Source organism: Manacus vitellinus, unplaced genomic scaffold (genome assembly GCF_001715985.3).
Source record: "Manacus vitellinus isolate BGI_N305 unplaced genomic scaffold, ASM171598v3 scaffold_3_pilon, whole genome shotgun sequence".
Taxonomy (NCBI): Eukaryota; Metazoa; Chordata; class Aves; order Passeriformes; family Pipridae; genus Manacus; species Manacus vitellinus.
In genome coordinates this window covers 32605633-32617935 of record NW_021940535.1, presented here as the reverse complement: position 1 = coordinate 32617935, position 12303 = coordinate 32605633, and the positions used below count along the sequence as shown (strand labels likewise).

General features: G+C 34.0%; 1 protein-coding gene across 3 annotated transcripts in view; it reads left to right on the top strand.

Moving 5' to 3' along the window:
- AKAP9 (A-kinase anchoring protein 9) overlaps positions 1-12303 on the top strand; it is an 87647-nt gene that overhangs the window by 6646 nt on the left and 68698 nt on the right. For 2 of the 3 annotated variants that reach the window (XM_018075298.3, XM_018075299.3), the window contains exons 1-5: positions 429-466; positions 7835-7888; positions 8287-8457; positions 10896-11051; positions 12011-12208. In XM_018075298.3, the coding sequence (XP_017930787.3) occupies positions 8329-8457; positions 10896-11051; positions 12011-12208 (483 nt within the window). In that variant the 5' untranslated portion in view covers positions 429-466; positions 7835-7888; positions 8287-8328. Of the gene's footprint in view, positions 1-421; positions 467-7834; positions 7889-8286; positions 8458-10895; positions 11052-12010; positions 12209-12303 lie in introns of those variants that run through there. The other variant, XM_018075297.3, reaches the window with a different exon arrangement.

The following is a 12303-nucleotide window of genomic DNA, read 5'->3' as shown; positions in this document are numbered from 1 at the left end:
CATCAAAAGTCATGCATATATAATTGTGTTCTTAAGCCAACAAAGTTCCTAATTAGGTAAAATTGATCCATCAGAGACAAGTCCTTTTCATGGCACTCCCTATTTCTTTTTAAAAAATCAAAAACAAAACCCAAAAAAGTGTTACATTTCCAAGATGTGACCTGTAGTACCTGTAGGTTGTTTGAAGATTTTGTCATGTGGTTATAGTGTTTCCATGGTCACAGTTCAACAGCTAAGTAACTTTTTTAAAGCTGGAATTTCAAGGAAGTGATGGTATCCTTCACTACATATATATACTCATCAAATTCATGTACACCTCAATATTTTCAAATACTGTATATTCTCAGAAACAGATGGAAATCATATTGTTTAGAGTGCCTTAATTGTAAATATTTTAATACTTTATTATATTTTATTTTAGCCGGAAAGTGAAATTTCTACCACAGTAGAAGATTACAGTTCTGAGGTAAGACTGAAGTAATGCTTTTCCTAACTTTCTTTTGACCTTTTCTATTACATGTTTACAGCAATGCTGTGCATAGTTTTTCAAAAAGAGAAGGAAATAAAGAGCAGATGTGATATTATAGACAAAGGTGTTGCATGTTATTACTGGTATGATTTACCATTAAAGCAAGCATTATGTCGACTACATAATGGGATGACTACTGTAATAAATAATGCAGTAGATACATAAACTGTTGTAACAATGTCATCCTTAAGATTGTATGAATACTTTGTATTGCCATTGGAGTATTGGCTGTGCATAATTTCTACTAATTTTCTGTGGGAAACTATTTAACAAGTCAATTATGTTTAAATGAGTTTCAAAGCAGCCCTTGCTCAATGACTGGCTGAGTGTCAGTCTGCTGGTGGGAGGTGGTGAGTGAATGCCTTTGCATCATTTGTTTGGATGTTTTGTTTTCTTTCACTTATTAAGCTGTCTTTATCTCATGAATTTTTGTTGCTTTTTCCATTCCAATTCTCTCCTTCATCCCACTGGTGGGGGAGTGAGTGACTGTCTGGGGGACTTAGCTCTAGCTGGGGTCAACCCACCACACATAGGCATCTACAACTGCTCTCTTGATGATACACATTGAAGGGTAGTAGTGTATATGGAACTTTGGTCCTGTCAAATAAAGCAGTTTATTGTGTTTGTCAGGAGTAAACTGCCTCATGCACAAACATCTATCAATAACATGCTTGCAAGAAATAGCCATGGAATATCTGAATACAGTAAAGATTGCTTCTAGTTAAAAAAAATAATTTTTCATGTCTCAATCACCATCTGTAGGGACAATCAGGGTTTTGTTTGCAGATCTCTGTGCTAAATACTTTAAAACACAACCCAGAATCTTAAGCTTGGCAACAAGTAAGAGGGGATGAAGTAATCAAATATGTGTCATTACTGAAGTAAATTTGGTTTAGAATACTTTGTTCCTCTCTCAGTTTAGCCTTTTACAAGAGAAGATGACTATGCATTAGAATAACTATTTGTTTCATGCTACTATTATAACTTCTTACTGTGAAGCCTAAGGAATATACACAGCAGACAGTATGTCCCTGACCTGTCACACTGCATGGTGCAAAAGGAAAATCATTACTGCAGTGGGCAGTTTAGGCATGCCCTGAAAATGGGAATGGCTTTTCTTTCCCAGTAAATGACCTATCTTCACTTGCTCCTTCTTCCAGCCTATTTTCTTGATCAACTCCATATCTGTTTTGTATCTCCTAGTTTTTTGTAAATTCTTCCCTATCTGTAATGACTCCTGTCAGTTTTTTCACCTTCCCTTGCTCATCTCCTTCTATTCCTTGCTTGATTTCTTAACTCTGTCTTTGCAGCCTTTTTCTATTCTTCCTTTACCTTCCTCAGTCATTCCAAAGCCTAGTTTCTTTCCCAGCCCTTCCAACTTACTCCAAGCATTGCTCTTCCTTCTTTCTTATTTTAATATTTTTTATCCCTCTCCCTTGAAAACCTGTTCTCTTTCATTCCCTGTCTTAAGTTGGGATCCTGCTAACGTTCAGCTCTACTTGTCCTAAGATACAAGGAATAGCTTTTCTTTCCGACCTCTCATTAAATCTCAGTTAAAGTTTCCTTACTAGAGTTGGTCTTGGCCTTTAGTTGAATGTTTTTCTCGTCCCTCTGTTCTCCAGTTTGGCTCTTTCTTACCCACTTTTTCCCCCTGCCCTTGTTTATAAGCACCCTGACTTTCTTCTGCTGCATTGGTAGAAGGCATTTGGGTGTACAAGTGCAATGTTCCCTCACATTCATTATTGGTTCCTTTCAAATGCAGAGGACTGAAACATGGGGACCCTTGGTCTGGTGAATTGCATTCATTTCTGTGGCATGTTTTTTGTGATGCAAATTTTAAAAAAATACCTCTGAGATCGGCACTTTTGGAATTGCTCTAAACAAAAGAAGATTTTTGTTGAGGGGTAGGTTCAAGGGCTTAAAGCAAAGTTTGCCTGGGGAAAAAAACCCATCCATTTAAAGATTTTGGTCGTCTCACAGATAAAATGTGATTTATTTTGTCCAAGGAATTGAAGTAGCAAAGAACAAAGGGAATCTGACTTTGCTTTCTGTATGGTAGGATGATAGGGCAATATGTGCACACAGTTTGCCATTGAGTGTAGCAGACATGCTTTTGAACAACTGCTGTGACCTTACTGCACCTTTTTAGAATATGCATCACTGTGGTATGTGATTACTTTTAAATGGAATTTGCAGTATGTGAAGAATGAAGCCTTGAAAACAGTTGACAATGTCATTGGTGTTCATGTATGTATTTTTACAAGTCAGACATATTACATATGTGATGAAATATGACTGTGAAATTTTGATCACTTATGAGGTGGTAGGAAGCAGTGTTGGAGCCTGATTGTAAAAGCTCAAGAAAACACATCTTTGCACAAGGCAATAGGATGCAGAAAAGATCTGGTGTAATGCCTCATGGTAATTGTGGATGTGTTTCTGATTTTAGTGTTTTGGGTTTAGTATCAGTTGAATTCAAAGCTCTCATTTTAAAATTAAGTTTTCACATCTGAACACTTAACTTTACCCTGCTTCAGTCTTCAAAGATTTCTGGAGGTACCTGCAGAGGATATTAGGGAGCAATTTTTCAGGTACTCAAGACAATAGAATTACGGTCAGACTGCCATCTGAATGTTCCTTTTAAAAATTGCAGATTTCTGTAAAAATGCAATGACAGATTGCATTTATAGGCACTTTTCACTCTTGCAAAAATACTTTTTAGCTCTCTGAGAGTTATTTTCGAAGGCATAAATAGACACACAAAACTTGTGAATAGTAACACGATACTGGATTTGGTGAAGAACAAGCTCAAGCTCAAGCAGTCAGAGTTGCTATCTTAGTAAGTTCTTTTTAATTCCAGCTCATTATAGTTGGTTGGTATCTTAAATGGGGAGACAACATGTTTAGGAATGCATATATTTTAGGAACTGAATTCTCAATATGTTTCCTGTCAGCTGTAGTCTTACTTTTATTATTCAAAACTCTGCTTACATTCATGGCCACACTGTAAATAAAATGATCTGAAGCCTTTTCAGTTCCTGAAGATGAGATTAAGTTAAATTTTGTCTGTAACAATGTAATTATGAAGTTGTATAAAATCTTGAGCTTATCTTTTTTACCAATATATAACTGTTACCAGAATTATAAGAAACCACACATTTGTAGAAAGAGGTCTGTTGATCCGTTTCCTGAGTGATTAGAACATCTGTATTATTTTAAGTGGGTTTTGCCAGAAATTAAGTTGAAATTGAGGTTGACATGCTTCAAATTGAAATAGGTCATAAATTGTTTTATTGTAGCTGATAAAATAAGTCAGTTGTTTTTAACTCTTTAGACCCTTCTCTTGAAGAATTGGATGAAATTTAGTGGTAAGTTTTTCCCTCTTTAGGAGACTTATCAGATACACAATTATAAACCAATACAGTTGTCTAAGCAAAATTGAAGGAACCAGTGTATGTTTATATGAGAGTTCTTGTCCTGAAGGACATTTATTGCTAGCCAAAGTGAAGACTGGTAAATCTTTCATATGAGCTTGTCTTTTAGGACAAATTACTCAGTTTGCGCAGGAATGACACCTAGTCTTAAATTAAATTATAATGGTAGTTATCTATTTAAGGTTATGGTCTAAACTCAGAACTAAAGGTAGTTAGGCTTTTTCCAACAAGTAGGATTTTTGGGGGGTTTTATAACTGTGTAAGGTAAAGTTACCCCCATACATTTTCTGTATGCCTCAATTTTATGGTATAACTGAAAGACTTTTCCACTTGTTTTTTTTTCCTCTTATTGACTCTCTTCCCAATTTGCAAAATGTAGCTCTGAAAAGATGATTAATATGAAGTCTACAAAGTCTTTGGGTTTTTTTTTTAATTTTAGCGAAATTCTATACCTGAACTACTACATAAAGAAACCTGTTGCTGCGCTATTAATATATAGAAAAATATATCAAGCCATGATATTTTAAAAAGCCATCAGTTGTTGTCCTTCAGAAGTTGCTTACCTTAGTTATATTACAGGATTATAATTATTTTCATCACAAACCAAAAATGGCTTTTTTTATGGAGTATAAAAAACCCTCCCCCCCAAAATACACTGAAATTCATTTTCCCAGGTTGACCTAATTGCTAATTTTAGCTAGATTTCATATAGTCAGTTGTGACATAACTAGAAGATTGAGGAGAGCTGAGAACATTGACAAAGAGTGTCCGAGGTCTAAATCCTAATTTTTCTGAAGGAATCAGGTGTCCAAAATGTAAAAGAAGGGGGGGGAAGGGAAGAAAACACGAGGTAAAATTTTTAGTCCATTCCAGATTCTTCTGTATGTTTCTACTACCAAATCAAACAATTGTTAGGCAAAAGTCTGCTTGCCCATATGTAATAGATTATATTATTTTTATGCACTAAGGTATTTTCTATGCTTTCCACTGTTTGAACAGTAGGTATTGATTTATGCTGAGCATGAATTTTCTATATAAAGGGACATCTCTGTAGTACTGGCATTAATGTTGTAAGTAGTTACACATCATATATTATTACTGCTATTTCTGAGGTATAATTTCAGGTCTTCCAAGCTCTAAGGAACATTGAACAGGGTACAGTGATTTCATAAATTCAGTCCTGACCTCTAGTGGCAATTGTCATGAATTGCTGCCTTGGTTCAGTGGTGGAAGTTGGTTTTCCTTGTGTTTCTCAGAAAGAAGATTCTTTTCATTTATCTTAAGCATATGTATTTACTGATGCAATATAAATTAAACCTTTACTTTTAGCTAATAGACTTCAGATTATATTTTACTTTATAATTGTAAATACTGTTTCTGTGAGTTATTTTGAAAATACGAAGAAGGAAGAACAATCAGACAGAATGTCCTTTGAGGGACTTCCATAACCTTCATTTGTTTCATATCCTTTGTTCACCAGAACTGTTGCTACTGAGTAGCTAATGTATTGTAAAATATAATCCTTTCTTATTTTGTGATTATTTGATTATGCAATTTTATCCAGAGCTCTTGTTACTTCTTGCTTCCATTATATTAAAATGTGTGTGGTTTGATTGTTTCTTTAAATGTTTAATCATTTGCTGGGGTGTGTAACTAAGAACATCATAAGGTATTAAGGCCTAAGGATTTCAGTGTTAAAGGTGAACTGCAAAGCTTTTAAAGAAGAAATTGTAAGAATCTACATTACAAGTATTTGTGGACTTGCAGATCTCTATATGGGTAAATCACTGAGGCCATAAGACAAAACACAGGAGTCCTATAGGCCTTATCCAGACATTTAGTAACACTCAAGTTGGCGTCTGGAGTACTGAATTAATATATTGCAGATGAGTGAAAAATTAATTCTAAATTAACATATTTTGAAGCTATTAACTCATTCCCAACTTTCTATCTGCTCTGACACAGCAGAATTTGTCATACCAGGAGTTGCCGGGCTCCTCCCAAGGTTTCCCTCAACACAGCACCCTGCTGTGGCTGTTTGGCATTTTTTTTCACATATAGCAGTGCTGTTTGTTGTCTTGTCATGTTTCAACTTTCACTTTGCCAGAAGACATAAGGCATTTGAAAGAAGAAGGTATCAGATGAGAAACAACATAGACTGCCACGTTACTGCGATTCACTTACTCGTGCGATGTCAGAGACCTAGGCTACTGTGAAATGAGGCAGGATCTCTGATGTTCTAGACAGTTGTTCTCAATGTGTGTAGCAAAATTCCTTTTATAAGTTAAAGGTCTTTCATAGAATTTTCAGCTGCTAAGGAGTCTGGAACATCTAATGAGAAAAGGCTTTCATGCCCTTCCTATTAGCTCTTGTTATAAAGCATCCAAGAGTCTTTGTTGCACATAGCTGTGATTCACAGGAAGAGAAGCATGTCCACTGTTGTAAATTACAATAATCATATACTACATCTTTATCAATTAAATAAAATGGGAGTTAAAAAAAGGAAAGGAAGGTTTACATAATAGAGTTTCTATTAAACTACTAGTGTTACTAATCTGGGGCATGAGCCAAAATCTGCATAAAGACTTTGGTGCCAGGCGCTTTGGAGACACTTGTGTATCTGAACATAAAGCAAACATCTGGCAATACACAAATGATACACAGTACCTCTATGAGTTGCCTGGACTGCCGTTTGCTGCAATTTTCTTTATTCTTTCTAAACTAAGGTAGTAATCTCTCTGTGGTGCCTTCATGTTACTGAGAAAATCAGAAATTGAGAGGGCACTGTCAGCCTTGCAAATTCTTCTCTAATGCAGATTTATTCGTTCTCTTAATACCAACTCAATGACTATATTGATCCCATTTGTAACAGAGCACTTATTGATTTCCTTAGGCATGATAGTTCTTTGTAAGTAAGCCCTGACCTAGGCTATGGCAGATGTCTGAGCAGTATAGCTCCTTTTTTTTGTTTTAAACATAGTATTTGGGTGTGAAATACTATCATGCCTTTCCATTTCTAGTACCATTATTTTTGTTTCAGGCTTGGATGTAATAAACACCTCCAAGGAGAAATACAGCTATTCTTGCTTTCTCATTTTTATACATTGGTCTGCTCTTTTAAAAGCCTGCCTATCTGTTTTATGGTTCCTCACAAGTACACAGAATGTTATTTTCATTTTGTTTTTTTTTTAACCTGTAACTGCTACTTTGACCTGTACTTGCCTTTTGGAGATTTGTTGTTATTGGTTTGCACAGTCTGTAGAACCAAAATTCTCGTAGAAGCTGAAAGGGCTTGCAATGTTAGGTGAGTGAAAGTGGATTTTTTTTTCAAACGTCTTATGTCAAATGTATTGTTTCTGTTCTTTTTCAATTTCACAAAATTCCTTCAAATTGAGGATGAGAGTCTATGATACTGTCTTTCATCCACTATGGAGAGAAAAGTGGCTTTTAGAAAGATTAAATCTTGTGGTGTATAAAAATTTTTTGGAAAGCATAACTATGTTTAATAATATATAGAAATATTAAACCTATAATTTAAAATGCAATAGTACTGTATTTTAATAATTTAAAGTATAAAGCTTTGCGTTGACCTTTAAATCTGAATTCCTTTGTTTTCTCTAGACGTTTAGATTTGTAATAAGATTTTTGTTTTAAAACAGTAGTATCTATTTTTGCAATTTTAGATGTTTTACCTGTTACCTATGCTTACTTTGATGCATTTTGCTATATATAAAGCTATTTTGTATTTCAAATGAAATAAATATAACAATTCCTGTGGGTCTGAAGGAATTGCCACATAAGATTCAAATAAATGGGAAATAGAAAATCAAACATTATTTCAAATAATGTATTAGAAATTGTCTTTATACAGGTAAATGGTTGCAGTTTTGAGACAAGAACAGCTATACCTGCAGACTTAATCAGGGTACAGTATTGCAAATTGAATTGTAATACTAATGGAGAATACTAAAAACCTCAATTTGTTTTGAACAAAAACTGTGTTACTGACTAATACTTTATTTTGCATGCTGTGCTCTGCATCTGCATTGTTTGCTATATTAATATAGTATATCATTCAACTTGAAATGCAAGCCAATTTACTCCATCTATTAAGACTAAGATTATAAAGCAGAATTGCTTTATGTCAGTGCTTTTGAGGTGTGAATTATATTAACAAAGGAGGTTACTATGGCAATAAGATCTTTGATGCTGTATTGTATGTTAATGTTCTAAGGTGGCATTTGGTACAGAATATAATATTTGACTTTACTTATTGTGATAAAACATAAAAAATGGTGTGTAAAGGAACTTGGATTGATTTAGGAAGAAGAATTTGGAGTTGGAGAGATTCGTTCAGAGCATGGAATGCAGCACTCTCACACGCAGCTAGCGGTGATGGAGAATGAATTGACTGGGAAACAACAAGAGATTGAAGAGCTAAGCAGAGAGATAGAAGAAATGAGGGCAGCCTATGGTACAGAAGGATTGCAACAGGTATAATTACCTTATGTTGCTTTCTACTTGCTGTTTGCTTACATGCAAAAGTGCAGAGCATCAACAGAAAGAGTTCACACTTAATGGCAGCTGTTCAGAATGCAGTCAGTGTGTGGTGTCAAATTAATTACACATAATTTCTTTCAATCATATACCATGTGCTCTATTACTTTGAGTGGCATTTCCGCTGTGTGTCCTTTTTCTCTGTATTTTGTGACTAAAATGCCAGTGACTTTCTTCAAATCAGGAGTGGAAAGACAATTTTCTTCAAGAAAAGCCCTAATTCATCTGTAGTTAGGCAAAGACTGTATGTCTTTGATACCTTCCTGTTCCTCCAAGATCAAAAAAACTCAGGTTTTACTCCCTAGGGAATAATATAACTGAACCAAAATGTATTTGTTTGTCAGACTTCACAGCCTGAAATACAAAAACAACTGTGTCAGAATGTTTTAATTAAAAACATCTAATAATTTGGGGTTACAGAGAAGATTTTCTTATTTTAAAAATACCATTGAAGTATAAAGTTAGTTTATAAAGTAAGGAATATTCTTCCAATTTGAGCCAGTGGTACAACCCACTCAAGTCAGTGATTTGTAGTGCTTCATGTCTTATTTGTCTCTCTCTTTTAATTTGGATTCAAGTTATGTCACTGTTTTCCTATTTTTTTGCAAAATACTATAGAATGAAAAAAACAAAACAAAGTTCTAATATTCAGTTATTTTCACCGTTATTATTGCACAGTTATAATTTTTTTCTGCTTGCATTTGTATCTGAACTGTGAAAATAGATGTGTTTTCCACAATATCACCAGTTAAGTGGGTTTTATCTGGTGTTGAATTTCAATTATTGTGTCTTGTATCTGTTGTGCTAAACATAATAGTCATAATCATAGCATAATAAAGAAAATAAGCGTAATTTTAGTTTCTTAAAGTTGTAACTACTGTTAGTTTTTTCTGAAAGAGCTGAAAGTAAAAATGTTTGCATTTTTTAAATGGCTATAATTACAATTTTTAAAATAAAAGTACATTAAAATCTGGGGCTTTGGACTGTGGTACAATAATATTTTAATAGTTGCAGCATATTTTTGTATGATAGTGGTACGGTGCATAATATTTCAGTCAAGAAGTGCATATGGTTTATTTTTCAGAAGAAACAAAAGGAATTATAAAAGGGAATTGGGAAAGATAGTTGTGTGCTTTAGTTCTACCTGTTGTGTCAAGAACAGAAATGGAATTTAGAAAGTTGAAAATTATATAACATTGTGTGGAGTGGAGCTGACAAATTTATTAATTTGGTTTCATTGAACAGATGCAAAGGCAAAGGTGTGACACACTTATGTTCCTGATCTGTGCCTAATTTTCTCTACTGTAACAAACATCTATTATTTCCACAAGGCCCGTGCTTTTAAAGTAGGAGTTCACTCCAGTGTTCTGAAAAGAACTTTAAAATAATTTCCTCAAATTCTTTGCCTAGTTTCACTAGGCAAAGACTTTTTGGTTGAGACTTTTGGTTTTTATGTCCCTGTCCTCTAAATCAATAAACTTTATCTGGAAGTATTTTACTGTTAGCATCCAAGACTCATCACATAACTCAGTGAAGATTTTGTGGGGGAAGACTGTAAACAAAACAGTTAGAGAGGGTAACTAACGGTTTAAGAAATTTGCAATATGTAGAGATGAGACTTCCACTAGCCTTCAAAGAGTTCAAATTAAAAAATGGACTTTAAAGTGAGTAACATGTTTATATAAATGCACACAAAAATATTACCAATTAGTATTGTAAAATTTCTGACTGCTTGAGTGTAATCCTAGAAAAAAATAAAACAGTTGCAAAGGATTTTTTGTACTCTTATAATTTCTTCATCATTACAAATTACAGAAGATTTATCTATTAAATATGCTGTATCAGTTTTGCAGCTGGAACTGATGTTTTCATGTAGTTATGAATAATTCCTCTGGGTTCACAATGTAGGATATTGCATGGTATCTATTACATCCTTTTAGTATGATGAATGCAATTTATTGCACTTTCAGTGACAGAAGACTTGAATTTATTGTGGAAAAAGTGTGAGAACATGAGTAGTTGAACAAAATTGCTGAAACACTATTAGTAGATATTCTGGCTTCCTTTATGGTAGTTTGTTTATGTGGCCATGTTTTTATTTTAAAAGCAAGTTATATATTTAACTAATTAACCTTCTTAAAAGTGCAGATTTTGTTATTTGTTAACTATATTTTATGGAGAGGTCATATATTGTTAAATGGGGGGGGAAATTGTTTCTGAAATATTTACAAATAGAGTTTGTGAAAACATAAATGCTTTAGTAGTATGACATCTTTGAAATGGAGATGACTTATTCCTACTTAACTAAAATTAGCTAGTATTACTTTGTCTGTGGCTTTTCTTTGCATTAATAGTTTAAATTTTATCTTTTATAGCTGCAAGAATTCGAAGCTGCTATCAAAAAAAGAGATGACATTATCACTCAACTCACTACTAACTTGCAACAGGCACGGAAAGAAAAGGATGAAACTATGAGGGAGTTCTTGGAGCTTACTGAGCAAAGTCAAAAACTGCAAATTCAGTTTCAGCATGTAAGTTACAGAGCTACCAATATTTATTTGGGTTTGAAAATAGATGTTGCTTTGGAGACTCCATAAATAGCTACTTCCTGCAGAAGCACACAATTTTTTGTGCATTTTTGAAGAATTAGTCTCTGTATAGATCGACAGACCTTTTACTGGTCCTACTGTTGTTGTTATAGTACCTGATTTACTTTACTAATTAACTATGAAATTATAAAGATTAGTCTGTTTTCTTTCCTAGTATGTGGTAGTAGCTTCTGATAAATACTGAATTATGGCAGTTATCTTGGGGAAAAACACTTGTGTAATTAGTTCTCAAAGCTTTGTGCAGAAATTTTCCCTTTTCCTGACATTTTCCCTTTGAAATCAAGAGATCCAGCCATCAACTTACATGGGACACTATGCCATGCTGCAGTCCATCCTATATTTTTAGATAAAATCTACCTTTTGTGGTATTATTAGAAGGTAATTTAAATAAGAAAGTGAAGCTTCAGAAAAACATTTCTTCTAAAAAGTATGGTGATTGAGGTGCTACAAACACTCAGACTACAGCTTACAGTGTTGCAGTTGAATATTGTAGTATTCTGTGCTGTTTAAGCACATTATATAACTTATTTTCAGATTCAAGCAGGCTATATTCTGAAGCCTGAGCTTTTACTATTCAAACTCTGATTTTGGGCTCAGTAGTTGCAACTAGTTGATTTTACTGCTTAGTAATGTTTCTGAGACACTGCTCTCCTATGTTAGCTTACTATTAATATTTAATTAATATTAAATATCTTTCTATTGGCTAGCCATCCCAAATGATTAAGGATATTTCAGTTCCTCCAAAATAACTTAGAAATTTGTGCAATAATCTTTGGTCTTGCAATATGGAAAAAGAAAGTAAAGATCACTCTTTCTGTACGTAGTGCAAGCTGGTTTTGAAAAACGTGATGTATTTTAGGTTTTATTCTTTATCATTCAAGTTGCAGGCAAGTGAAGCCCTAAGGAACAGCAGCCATAGTTGCACAGCTGCTGATTTATTGCAAGCCAAGCAACAGATACTTTCACATCAGCAACAGCTAGAAGAACAAGAATGTCTGCTAAAGAATTATCAAAAAAAGAATGAAGAATTTGAAGAACAGATAACATGTCTTCAAGAGAAAATCACAAGATACGAAATGGTATGTTCCTTGCTACACAGATCTCTTTTCCTAGACTCTTTTCAGAATTTTGTAGTTCCTTTGAAATATAAGGGCCAAAGCACAGATAATGAGTG